Below are 13,707 nucleotides of genomic sequence, written 5' to 3'. Positions count from 1 at the left end.
GAGCTCTGTGGGAGCAGAGTTACTCAGCCAAGGTCAGGATCACACCAATGAGCAGTTAATTCTAGGTGAGCTTGATACTTTGACACCAGGGAAAGCACCAGTTTTGAAGTCAGAAAATTCTGAGGTCGTCCTGAAGCAATTTATGTGTTTTCCACCTTCCATTTTACAAGGGCATGTCGTGACAGGACAAGGGGGAGTGGGTTTAACCTGTAAAATGGTCCGTTTAAATTAGGTATTAGGAAGAAATTGTTCCCTGTGAGAGTGGTGAGGCCCTGGCACAGGTTGCCCGGAGAAGCTGTGGCTGCCCTATCCCTGGAAGTGTCCAAGGCCAGGTTGGATGGGGTTTGGAGCAACCTGGGCTGGTGGAAGGTGCCCCTGCCTATGGCAGGGGGTGGAATTTTTAAGATCCCTTTGAACCCCAGCCATTCTTTGATTCTATAATCATAAAGGGGACTGTCAGGAAGGACCTGGCACGAGAAAAAAATGTGACTGTTCAGTAAATTAAGGGAAGAAAGGGAAGTGTTTTTTACACAAGGGTAGGAGAGCGGAGTGCTTAACAGGAACAGGGTTGAAAAGCTGAGATGTTTGATGTTTCATCAGTCAGGAATGGTCAAGGAGCACCAAGAAAGTCATGTCAAGAGGATACACTCAGAGATGCAGATGGGCTAAATGGAACTGTATTTGATAATTAAATGAACCCATGAGGATAAAACTATGCAGCATAGCAAAAAAAAAAAACCAACAGAGATCTAGAAAACTTCGTTCTGCAAACTGTTTCCTTCAGGTTTCATTCCAGCTCCCCACCATCCTTTAAGATAGTATTTAGCAAGAAGTACTTGCTTTGTTTTTTCAGTTGATCCCTTTTTTCACTTGAGGCACTTTCCCCAGATGCCATTTCCTCCCAGCACCAAATGACTCAGGTTTTTACTGATAACAGTGCAGCAGCATCTGCAAAGGTTATGAGTGGCCATAGGAAGGAGCTTCTGTGCAACAGGTAGATAATGTACATAATTCTTTTCAAAAGGAGAATTGGAAGCATTATAGCATGAAATGAAAGAACAGCAGGGAAAGGGGCATGTTTTTGCCCAGGGCTGTTAGACAGGCAAAGCTGTTGAATATACCATCAAATATGTTTAAGCATCAGATTGCAATGGATTCTATTTCCCGTGATTTTCTGCTTGCCATTTTAGTGCATTTAATACAGTGCACTAAAATAATAATAAACCTCCCTGTTGGTCAGCTGTCTCCCCACAGCTATAGAATCTGAGGCTAAAAAATCTGAGACCTTCTCTTGACAGAGAAATTGGAGGAACAGGCTGTGACTAATTCTCTCTCTCTTCCTCTTAGAAAAGGGAAATACTGTCATTTGCAGTGGCAGTAGTGAAATTCTGATGATCATTTTCTTTTTTTCTGCATCTGCCCACTATGACCACCCACGGATCCAGTGGTGCTTTCCAGCATTAGGTCAGTGGAGGCTCCCATTCTTAGTGGGGAAAAGAGGAAAGAAGATCAACACAAATATCCTGCCCAGTAGTATTTGATTAAGTTCACTACACAGCAGTTTTGTTTTCTAAAGCAGCACTGGGCTTTAGGAGGAAGGGAAATGAATCTATGAGCAGATTGTGTTGTCTCTGTGGTAGCTTATTGTCACTTCAAGAGTTGGCAGGATCCTTGATTGCTGTGTGGCACTGTGTATGAAAGAGGTTTTGGAAAGAATTGCCCTTGTATTCATCTGTATATCTATTTTTCCCTGTGATATGTTTGCATTTTTTTTAGTGTATTTTGTATTTCAAAAGCAATGAAAGTTCCCCCTGCTGCACTGACACAAACTCTCTCTGATAATGATCAAAGCAACGTGTATCTACAAATACCACATCACAAAGGCTTTTTATCTTCTAATTCTTAGAAATAAGACTCTTACAAAGAAGATTGTTATTTGAAATACTGTGAAGTAAAGCTGTCCTCCTGCCTCCTCCTGCATCAGGGCATACATTGTATCTAAGTGACTTTAATTGTTACTTCAGTTCCAGATTGTGATGTACAATCAAAAGCACAGGGAAGAGAAGGAGGACAATGAACTGTCTGCCAGCTCTGTTCTCTCCTTTTTTGGACACTACTGTTTGTTAACCCAACCCAAAGCAAAGTCAGCCTCTGTGGTGCATATGGATCCAGAGCCTGCTAATTTAGGGCTAGTGTCATTTCTTTCATGTTATCCCCTATTATTAGATGGTAATGTTGCTTTTGGTCACTCATAATTTTTTAAGGCATTTGATAAAACCTCTCCTTACTAATTGCATTTTTTTCTCCTAATTCTCTGTGTGTCTTTTCCAGTCTCTGTCCTCATCCTTCCTCACCTTCCTTGAGTTACCTGTCTGCTTTGGAACAGAGCTGCTGTTGTTGGTAATCACCTGAAATTTTCTTCTCTTTTCTCTGCGTTGTTGCACCCTGAGAAGCACAGAACTGCAGTGGATGGAGTCAGGGGAGCACAGGCTGCTCATCAGGACGTTTTGTCCAGTCCCTACAGCAGCTCATACATTTCATGTCCCTTGGTCTCCCAGGGTTATCCCCTTCTCTGCTCTTAGTGATATGCAAATACTATTTAAGCTCTTTGAGCTCTCAAACTGAAAGCTGCAGTGTGTTGTTACTCCTCAACCAGTGTTTAAAAGTCATGAAAGGTGGGTGAATTTAATCCAGATCTTACACCACCTATCTGATTGAAACACTCTCCAGTTGTTCCTGTGATTTGCCAGTCACTCTGATGACAACTTTACAAATTCCTCCCATTTCTAGTAAGCAAATAGTCACAAACTATGCATTCATCTTCCTGCCCTTAGCATTTTCTCCTTGGTGGAAAGCACTGACATCCACCTGCTCCTGTTTGCTGTATGCTACAGGGTCAAGAGGCCAAGCTCCAGCACTTTTCTCAGGAGGGCTTTTGTTTGAGTGGAGTGAGGGAAAGGGATACAAAACACTGCCTATGATTTGGACAACTGGACAACTGACTGCATTCAGATTCTTGTCTGTGTTTTGGTTTTGAGGTTTTTTTTGGTTTTGTTTGTTTTGTTTTATTTTGTTTGGGGTTTTTTTGTATGTGCTTTGCTTTCATTCAGTTAAATGCTGTGTGTTTTACCCTTTGTTTTCCCCCCTCTGAAAGACAAAAAGACCCAGCAAAGGTACCTCCAGAAACTCTCTGAATGTACCAAAACTAAGGCTACATTTGTGGTGCGTAAGAGTAATTCTGTCTGAATGGAAGGTTTTTTAACAGCATCAGATCACCAGCAGATTAAATCCTGCACTGAACTCATTATGATGAGTACGATTTTTTCCCTGCACACTGCGACTGAGTATATTTGAGCTTTGGTTTGCTTGAAATCTTTCTGAAGTTGAAGTCATCAGGGAACACAATGCAACTGCTATGACTAATGGTAATGGAATTAAAGTCCCTTGTACTGTAGAAGTGTTTCTGTTGTTACAGTAATTTGGCTGTACTGGATACTGATTGTAGCCCTCCCTCTTTGATAGCAATTCAGATCTCCATTTTAAAATTCGTGTCAGTGACTCAAAGCCTTCACTAGCTCGTGCTGAACATGATGGTGAAGGGTTCCTGCAGTGGGGGAAGGTGGGCAGAATGAAAATCATTTCACTCCAGGGAGCATAAGCTTAACATAAAACAGGTGGGTCTGGTTTGGCAGAGAGTGTGGTTCTTAATAAGGAAGTAAACTGGCGTGTTCCAGTTAGAAACTATTTTAGGCTGTGCCTCATTTTGGTTTTGAGTTGAAGTAGCCTTCAAAAAAACCTAAACATCTGAAGTGCTTCGTTACCCACCACCATCCTTATTTACAATTACAATAAAGAGGCAATGAAAAGAGGCAGGATGAATGTTTAGTCACAGATGCATCCATATCACTTAGGCATCCAAATAACATAGCTGTCCTGGATTCCCCATGCAGGCAGAGTACAGAGCTGTACAGATTTCTCACTTGAGATCCAAATTGTCCTCTGGAGGTGTCTTCATTAGCTGTGGCAGAAAGCTGAGTGATTGATTACTCCTGTAGCCTCAAAAACTAAGGTGGTACAAAGTTTGCTCTCTTCCCTCTCGTTGCCATTCCATGTGTTGAGATTAAGCTGAGCAACACTTACCAGAGATGCCAAGGTAGCACTTTTTTGTGTATAGTGGTCACTTGAATAGGATAAAGAAAATAATTGGAGAGGAGCTGACTTGAAGAGAGCTAGTCAGCTAAAACCAGTGCAAGGATGTTAGTGCCTGCAATTGGACAATAAATTTTTCATCTGATTGTTCTAAGACTGCAGCAGCCTCCTGAGGTGGTACAGCTTGATGGGGCACTTAAATTAGGGTCCTACATACAAATTCTTAGCAAACTGCAGATTCAGTGATTGATCAACAGAACTTGGACTACAAGAAGTGAAGTAACACCCAGAGCAAGCCATACAGTGCTACTTGGATGTAGAGGGTACCTAAAGGGAGGGGTTTTCATGAAAGCTGGCAAATATCTGGAGATAAGATCATTCATTTTTCAACTTCTTTTTTGCAAACATTTGTGCAGGATGATCTTATGTACATCCAAAGGCTTATGGAATTTATTTTTTTCAATGGAATTTACAAAATAGTGTGTTTGCCTGGTACTTTGCCTCTCCTGTGTTCTAGGGACATAAATTAGGGTTTTGACAGACTTTTCTTTGTGTGCTGGTACCTCTTGTTCGTTGCAGTTGATGATTAGCTTAGGCAGTTATTGTAAGTGGTGTTTAATTAGTGCAGCAAAGGAACAGAGACTTGTTCAAAATATTCTCATGGGTTTTCTCAGGAAGAGACATTTGCAGAGCTCTGACTGCATTTGTTTCCAGTAGGACTGAAAGAGTTCATTGACACTGAAATTACTGGGTTTATTACAGATATTCCACTTAATACTGTAAATCAGTATATAATATAAAAGTCTTTGGAAGATATGAACTGTTACTTGTCATTGCTTAACAGAGTACTGTGGATGAATTTATTTGAAGAGCCCAGGCCAGAACTGCTGCTTTATTAAACCCGTGTAGGACTAAGGATATAGAACTCTGCATCCTTCTTCACTGGAGCCATACAAAATTATTGCCAGGAATGGTAGTTATAGATATAATTTCTAAATAAATGAGGTGTGGATTCCAGGCTTATGCATACTCTGAATTAATAAGGGGAGAAAATTAATGCCCTTTTGTGCCACATTGTATGAGTCACAAAAGAAAATTAATAATCTAATGTTTGTATCAGTTTGGACTCTGGCTGGTTTGGCAGCTTGTAGAGATTGAAGATTTATTGTGTTAAGATTCCCTTAAAAAGCTGGTTTAGTTTCTCTCCTATATTGTAAAGATAGACAGTAAATCAGATTGTGTCTCACTGCTGTACCAAACCCACAGAAGGGGGTGACTGAGTTGGCACTGTACTTATTTTCTGGAGTTCCCAGGTAACTGTGTGTTGACTTTTCTGCATTATAAGGTTGGGTCGTAGCAAAATGGTGAAGCAGAGACCCTTCTGTATTATCTGTCATCTCTGCTCAAGTACTTGTATTGTTCTTCATGTAGGCAATGAATAATCTGCTGGATGCTGACTTTGTTCTTTGGGCAGTGCAAAGCCCTTACTAAGGAAAGTGATACGTTTTTAAAAGCACAAGCACTGACCTTCACTGAAGTCCAGCAAAATGTTCTGAGCAGTTGCAGAGGACAGACACTGCCTCTCTCATTTGTGAATCCTGCAAGAACATTTGAGATGTGACTTTCAAAAGCACTGTCCACTGGCAGACACTGAAGTCAGTGAGAGTTTTATTTCAGAGGGAGCTGTCAAGCCAAAACTGAATGCCCTGCTTTATGTGTCAAAGTTGCAGCAATGAGTTACAAGAAGCAAAGCCGTTTGAAATAATCCAGGATGCTGGAAAGACAGAATGCTTGGCTTCCATCAGCAAATGATGTACCAAACCCAACAAATATGCCAAGAAACAGGGTAACAAAATATATTTCTGTAGTAGCATGTGTGTGCTCCCTTCCTATAAAGTGCAATTGAAATAAATTTTAAAAAAAGCAAAGCATTGGTAATTACAGATGTCAGTGTAAATGGCCCCAGCATAAAAGGCTCCTGGGAGCTGAAATCAGGCTCAAAGGGCACTTGGGGAGCATTTGATGCCAGAGCTTGGCCATCAGCTCAGAATCTGCTGTTATTAATATGAGCTGAGGTATTTCTAAGGTTGCGTTTAAATAAATGGAGCAAACCAAAATGGCATTTGTACTGAAAGGAGACACCAGGAGAGAGTAAGTAATAAAAAGCAGCGTAGATTGGGCATTCACTGTGTGGTGGAAGTTGCACATCCTTCCTGGAAGGAGCTGTTGGCAGTCCTTTGGCAGAATGTTTTCTATGGGACCGGTTCTGTCCGAGTTCTCCTGGGCTCTGTTCGTGTACACTAACCCCATTGTGCTCCAGGGTGTTCCTGCAGCTGTAGCCTAAAGGATGACCTCTTGTATCCGGCACCTTTTTGCATGGGTGGAGTGGAGAGCAGCTCCCCGTGAACCTTCAGCTTGTGCTTCTCCATGTTGCTTCCTCTCAACGCTCCTCTCTCTCTGGCGCTGCCTAACTCTGACTCTGGCTGTCCATGGGGTTTTCCTTTGTGCTTGATCTAACCATGTGGTAGAACAATACAAATGGAACATGGTTCTGTCAAGCACCATGGAAGGCTGCATACTCCCTGCAGCATGGCATGCTCGGATACTTCTGCTGGTTTCAGAAGCATCAAAAGGTGAGAGATTCCCCTTTTCTCCCAGGAAAAAAAAAAATGAAAAAGGTGAGGTGTTGCTTGACCAGGCTCCTGGCCATGGAGGGGGGAGCCCAAGTGATGTTTGGGACAGACTTTCCACAGGGCTTGCATGCAGAATAACCATTTCTAAGTAATTAATCTGTTTAATTGCTCTTACAGTGGAGAAGTTAGGCATTCTGTTGGTTAATATGATTGAAGGGTGATTCCAGCCATACCTGCAGAGGTGAAAAATCAATCTTCTTACCTTATAAATGATGTAAGCTGCATCTGTGGGTTCGAGCTGTCCAGTCCTTCTGCTTGAGGTACTTTGGATGCCATTTCTGTAACAAGAGGCCTGCAACTCTAACGTGACTTTGGACCTGATCTGAGCAATCTTAATGCACTGTGAAGAAATATAATGCAAAAAAACCCTTCAGAAGAGTCTGCAAAGCACTGTCTTTTATCTCTTGAAATGACATGGGTAACATGGTCTGTATGAAAATACTATTATCCAACAGTTCCATAGCACAAAGCTGAGTCATCAGACCCAAATGGGCCATTTTAGCTTTGACAGATCTTTAAATACTTCTGCCTTACTTCTCCCCTACATAGAGATAATGACACCTATTCACAAAGGACTTTGAGAGCCACATACAGAAGTTTTCTTATATGGCAAGAGTGTCTGGTCTTGCAGATTTGTCACATATCTGTGGTGGAGCCATTAGGAGAAGGACATCTGATATTCTTAGATTTTATCTGTAGTTACTGATAAGAATTAATACCAGCAATGTGAAGTCATCACAACCAATGTACCTCCTTTTTTCCTGTGGTTACATGAAGAAGTAAGTATTGAGATTGCTGGGGTTTTGTCTGAGTTTTAGACCAAGTCATCCCTGTGGTCCTATTTTTGGTGCCAAATTTGAGGCAGCTGGATCATTTTCTAGAATGGATGCATCAGGTCAGTTTTCAAACCCCTGTTGAGACAGCCTGATGTCTTGCAGAGCAGATCATCCAGCACTCCTTTTAAGTCCTCCAGGCAAAGCTAAAGTTCAAGAACCGAATTCAAGTTCGCTAAACAATGCTTAAAAAGAAGAATAGGACAAAAAGGTATTTCTTTCTGTTGCTTAATTTCTCCATGTGTCCATCAGAAAGGCACCTAAAATTTTTGAGCACTTGGAAATGTGGTGTTTCTTTATCTCTGTACTGCACATGTGTTTGTTTTATGATACTGAGAAATTGTGATGCCCTGGTACCTGATAGTGGTGTCACATTGGTTGTGAAAAGCAAATGTTATTAGTAACTAGCAATTCAAATAACCACAGCTGCCCTCAGTTAAGCACAGGCCTTGCTGTTGCCTTGGCTACTTGTTTTACAGCAAACTTAATTCTTGCTAATTTTGGAAAGGACTAGAAACTTCCAGGTAATGTTCTGTCCTGCATCTCCTCTCCCTGCCTTTCCAGGGGTGATTTTGTGGTGTGCAAGAAATGCTGCATGCATGTGATGGTTTAACTGTGCTTCCTGAGTCCTGCTGTGCTCTCTTGGAGCCCTGCAGTCCTGCCCTGATAAAGCCCTGCGTGGAGAAATGGGTATATGTGCTTAAACAGTTCTGCAAGCAGATGGCTGAATTTCACATTTGCTATCCCAGATGGGAATATCTTAATAGAGCAGCCACCTGTCCAAGTGATCTCAAGGCTCAGGTCAAACAGTAAATTTTATCTAGTCTTTGACAGGTGATTCCTGCTGTCTCACAGGCCCACAGATAACTGAGTACTTGCTGAGCTGTTGCTTACTTTTGACTCAGAGCTTACCTGGGTAACTCTTATTTAAACTCGCTTAGAAAGGGGGGGAAAAAAAAGAAAAGAGAAAAAAGAGAGAGAGAGAAAGAACAAAAAGTATGAAGGTGATGTTTGCTCCCTGCATCTCCTGCTGAGCTGAGAGGCCTTTCCTCTGTTGTAAGTGTGGTGGCCGTGGACCGATGCCCAGGCAGCATCAACTTCTTGTGGCTGATGCAGTGTGAAGGGTTTGTGCCATCAGGAGGGCAGGAGCCAAGTCAAAATGTGGTAAAATTCTTTATTTACTTTGCCAGAAAGCTTTAGAGAAAACCAAAACCTGATTGTCAACCTCTTACTGTTATATACTCCTTTTTCATAAAGCATTCCAGTTACTTTGCCACCCTCTTTTCCCGTAGGAAGATGAATCTTGTATCCATCAGCAGACTAAAAATTACACTTAATAAATTTTTACCCTAAGTAATTTCATGTTGTTTGTGATTGTTTTTTTCAACAAAAGCTTTTACTACGAAAATGAGAAGTGCTTCTTCAAGGGTTAATTTGGGGATTTCCAAGACTCTTTCTGATTACTGAAAAATGTTGGCGGGTTTTTGAATGTGTATTGTAATTGTAGCAACTCTAATAAACTCTGGTCCTGATAACTGTTCATCTTTGGCATCATTTCCAAGGGATCATAAACAACCAGACATACTGACTACCAAGCTTGGAATTGTTAGGACTGAAAATCAGATGTTGGGTTGGTTTTTTTTTAAAGGATAAGAGTTTAAATGATGGTGCTGTGGGGAAAGGCTTAGACTGTGTTTTTATGATGCTTTAAAATGTCCAGTGGTCCTGCTATTGTAAGTGCTGTGCTGTCAGTGAAGTCAGACTTCGGATGTATAATTTACAATAAGCACGAAAACCAGCAAAGTATTTAACACCACTGAAGTGGTGAAGTACAGAGCTGTATGTCAAGTTTCTCGCAATCCAGTTTGGAATTACAAAACTAAACCAAAGCGTGTCTGTGGAATCAAAATGTTAGATTGCCTGTAGAATTGCTTGTTTTCACTGCATCGCTCTGTGGAGGTAATGTGCAACATAAATTAAAATAATAGTGGGTTTGGGCAGCTTCTTTTTTTCTTTCAGAAAATAGTATGTGGTCATAAAATGAGCAGTGGAGTATTTATCAGTCTGGGAAGGGGAAGCAGGTGATGATGTCATCAAATCTCTAAACCCAAATTTCAGCTCAGGTTTAAGGTTTTATTGATGTTTTTGGGTTCTTAAATAATCTGCTCAGCCTCTCCCCGAGAAAGCCTTGCAGTTGACTGTTTAAACTTTGGAAAAGAAATACTTCTTGGTAGTTACAATCACTGGGTATTTCATAAGGTTGCTGAGGCAATTCTGGTGCTTCCATTATGAAATACGAAGTGAGTGGGCAGGAATTGGATGGCAGGGGCTTGGCAACACTTTGCTTACATACACATTTATTAATATTCCTGGTTCCTTGAAGCACTGAGATCGAGTTTCCAACCTGCTGTTCCTAAATGAGAAAAACCAAACCTGAAAAGGACAGATTAGTTCACTGAGCCTAATTGGAAAAGCATTTCATTAGAATGGGTCAAAAACCTAGTCAAAGAGGTCTGGCAATCATGGAGTAATGGTACATCAGGGAGTGCTTCTGACTAAGTATGGTCTACCCGTTCCTTAATTAAAATGAAAATGATTTAAACTCCTATTACTTTCCCTCGCTGTTTGTTTAACATAGTTAATAAAGGTATCTAATTGTTGGAAAACTGACAAGGTTCTCTAATGAAAGGTTGCTCTCAAAAATAGCTCTGATAGCTGAGGTCTGAACATTTGGGGCTTTTTAATAACATCTTTAAAAGTCTTTTGTCATTTGAATTCTTTCATGAGATGCCTTTTCCCTGTTGCTGGACTAATTTCCAAATGGGAAACAGTGTCTTTGCTGGAAAATACCTTAACAGGTAGGTTTGTTAGACAAGGAATTAATCTGTCAGGGAAAGAGTGAAAAAACAGAGGCTACTCTTGGGATTTTACAAACTGCTTAGCAGAATTCCTTGGCAAGCATTAAAATTGTGTGCAGGAGCTGGGAGCTGACAGGAGGCAGTGTTGAGGACAGATTCCATAAAACCTCTGATCGCCGCAGTTATCAGCAACTGTTTGCTGGAATATGTTTTCCTTTCATTGCAGGGTCAGAGGATTACAGAAGTAAATTCACCGGGAAGTGTTTCATGGACCTCGTGTGTCCCGAGAAGTGTCGCTGCGAGGGGACAATCGTGGACTGCTCCAACCAGAAACTCACCCGGCTGCCCGGCCACCTCCCCGAGTACACCACTGACCTGTGAGTGGGGCTCTCCAGGGGGTGCTCGGCTTTCCTTTGGGCTTTCCTACCTCTAAAGGCTGTGAAAGGGTCTCAAATAACTGAAGGCACCTCCTTCTCTATCCTTATATGAAAATGGGGAAGCACTACAGCTCTCATTTCCCACCGGTGGGATGAGGGAGGAGCCATGGCCCCCTGCACCAGCCAGGTCCTCTGTGTGTCCTCCTGAAGTGCTGTGGTTCCTTTCCGCTCTACCTTGGAGTCCTCTCTCTTTTACTTTTGTCTCTGGTCATTTTTATTTAAGAAATGGTTTAACCCTTTTGAGTAAACCTGTGATCAGGGGCTTGTTCCATCTCAGCAATGCCTGCTACCTGGGTGAAATGGCCCTCACTGAAACTAATGTATTCTTAAGATGCAAGTAATTTTATGAAATTTGTTTGCTTTTTGTGATTCTTCAGAATTCTAAGCATAATATACTGCTAAAGAGAGTCTGAGAAAACATGTTTGTTACTTAGTAACTGAAGAATCTGGTTATTTTCTTGCATTAGTAGCCCCTTCAAAGAGAATTTTCTTTTTGTTGTTAGCATTGTATTTATTCTACTTATTCTACTTAAACCCCCATAAAAATTTTTGGTCTGCAGTTAAGATAGAAAATTATGAGAGACCTCCAGAAACACAGCAAAGACTCTCCATAGCAAAATGGAGCTACGTGTAATCAGAGAAAGAATTTTGTATCCCAAGCCTACCAGGACAGGGGCCTTCACATTAATTTTGAAGACCAGTAGACTTCGACAGGAAAGGACCTAAAACCAGATCCCTTCTGTTTGCATGGCCCACATCTCCAATTGCATGTCTTGTGTAGCAGAATGCAGAGGGAGATTCAGTCACGCAAACAAGGTTGTTGTGTAATGGATAAGGTCAATAATTCCTTATCCCCTGCGCTGGAAGATGAAGCCATTCTGACACTGTCCTTTGGCATTACGCTCTTAAAGGCATCCCAAGCTTTTACTCAAGGTTCTCTTCTGTGTTCCCTTCCCTTCAAAGCTAAACTCTTTTAACTGCAGGAGCCTGAGAGACGTGGCAGACAGTGCCTTGCTTAACAAAGGTCATGGTGCTGTGTGTGGCAGCCCGGTGTGGCACAGAGATATCTCTGCAGACATCTGTGAAGCTCTAAATCCCTCTCTGTTTGTTCCTGTCAGGCGCCTGAATGACAATGACATCGCTGTTTTGGAAGCCATTGGACTCTTCAAGAAACTGCCCAACCTCAGGAAAATGTAAGTCTGAGTTACTTGCTTGTTTGAATGCACACTGCCTTGGATTACAAGGAAGGAGGAAGGGATGCTTTTTTACAGGTCAGTACTGCAGTACTAGAAATCCCTTTTTTAATGTAAGTTTAAAGAAACTTGGGTGAGTTGCCTTCTAGATGGATAGACACAGTTAAACAACACTGACAGATGCAGATCCCTAGGCTGACATTTCATTATTTTGTTGGGCTGTATTTCTCAAAGTCTTTGAATCATAGGGACTGACAGGAATTCTGTCCCAGAGTTTATTCAGATATACTTATTGTTAGAGAGGGCTACAAAGCTTAGCATTTTGGTTTTGTCTCTTGAATGTATTGCGTGACTCCAACTGGTGTATTTTTTTCAAATAGTCAAAGGAAAATGATATTACAGCATATAGATGATGGCAGCTTCATTCAGTCATCATTGATGTAGAGAGGAGAATCAATTAGCAAACTTAGAAATCAGTCATTCAAATATATTTGTGTAATTCTGTTGACAGCCTTCGGCCTGGCACTGTGCAATATATATATTTAATAAGAGATGTGTTTTGGGAAGAGGATAATATGTTAGATACCTCCTGATAGTCTTCAAAATGGATTTTTTTCTGAAGTTATTTAAAGTTTTAACCCTATGCTAATGTCTCATTTAACTGTTTACTTTAGTAAGATTTTATTGCCTGAATCAAAGTAATTTAGGATAACCAACCAAGCCAGGCTTGCTGTTCTGCATTCATTTCACGTGGTTTCTGCCATCTGGAGCTTCCCAGCCATTTGAATCCATGTGAGATCTCAGGGGCCTTGGAGGCAACTGTAGTGGGGTTCTTTTGTCTGTCTTATTTCTGCAAGAGTTTCAGGTGCAGCACTGCAGGTTTGGGAGGGGGGTTATATTTGTGCAAGTAGAGACCACCAGAGTTGGGGAATTAATCATAAACATTAACCTTGTATTTTGTGAATGAGCCATAATTTGTAGCTGCAGTGCTCTTAGGAAAAGTTGTTGACATTGTTGAAGTGCTCTGTTCCCTCTATAAGGAGGCAGTAAATGGCAATGAAAAATGCATGTTATATAAGTGTATACACAAACTGGAGAGCATCTGTCCTCATCAAACCTTCAGGATTCATGTTTGGAAAATTGGAGAGGTGTGATAGCTGGAATAATTTCTTTGGGTTTATTTAAAACTTACTGCAGGCCAGTTATGGTGTTGTCCTTCCTGTTCCCACCCATCACTCAGGGATGCCTTGATGGGTCTGTATTGTGAGGCATAAATGCAGCATGAAACTGTTGTGGGAGTTCTTTTAACAGTTTGTTTCCTGTGGAAGAATTTTTTATCTGCCCTTGGTAGGTGCTGAGAGCTGAGGTGTGCAGGCACAGCTCAAACAGGTGGCAAAAACAAGTCCCACCCTACACCTCAGAAACAGTGTCTCTCACTCTGTGTGTGGCAGGAATGTGGTTCGTGTGGTCTTAATTGGGTCTTATTGCTGCGATTAAATTAAAGAGGAAGAATATTAATCCAGCCCCCATTTTTTAGTGTGTAT

At 41.4% G+C, this 13,707-nt stretch overlaps 1 protein-coding gene across 2 annotated transcripts in view; it reads left to right on the top strand.

Annotated features, from left to right (window-relative positions):
- Window positions 1-13,707, top strand: part of SLIT3 (slit guidance ligand 3) — a 480,366-nt gene that overhangs the window by 353,723 nt on the left and 112,936 nt on the right. For both annotated transcript variants that reach the window (XM_017825656.1, XM_017825657.1), the window contains 2 exons: window positions 10,760-10,910; window positions 12,089-12,163. In XM_017825656.1, the coding sequence (XP_017681145.1) occupies window positions 10,760-10,910; window positions 12,089-12,163 (226 nt within the window). The remainder of the gene's footprint in view (window positions 1-10,759; window positions 10,911-12,088; window positions 12,164-13,707) is intronic.

The sequence above is a fragment of the Lepidothrix coronata genome, unplaced genomic scaffold (genome assembly GCF_001604755.1).
Source record: "Lepidothrix coronata isolate B3197 unplaced genomic scaffold, Lepidothrix_coronata-1.0 Scaffold121, whole genome shotgun sequence".
Lineage (NCBI taxonomy): Eukaryota > Metazoa > Chordata > Aves > Passeriformes > Pipridae > Lepidothrix > Lepidothrix coronata.
Note: the sequence above shows the minus strand (reverse complement) of the source record. Positions and strands in the feature narration are given on the sequence as shown.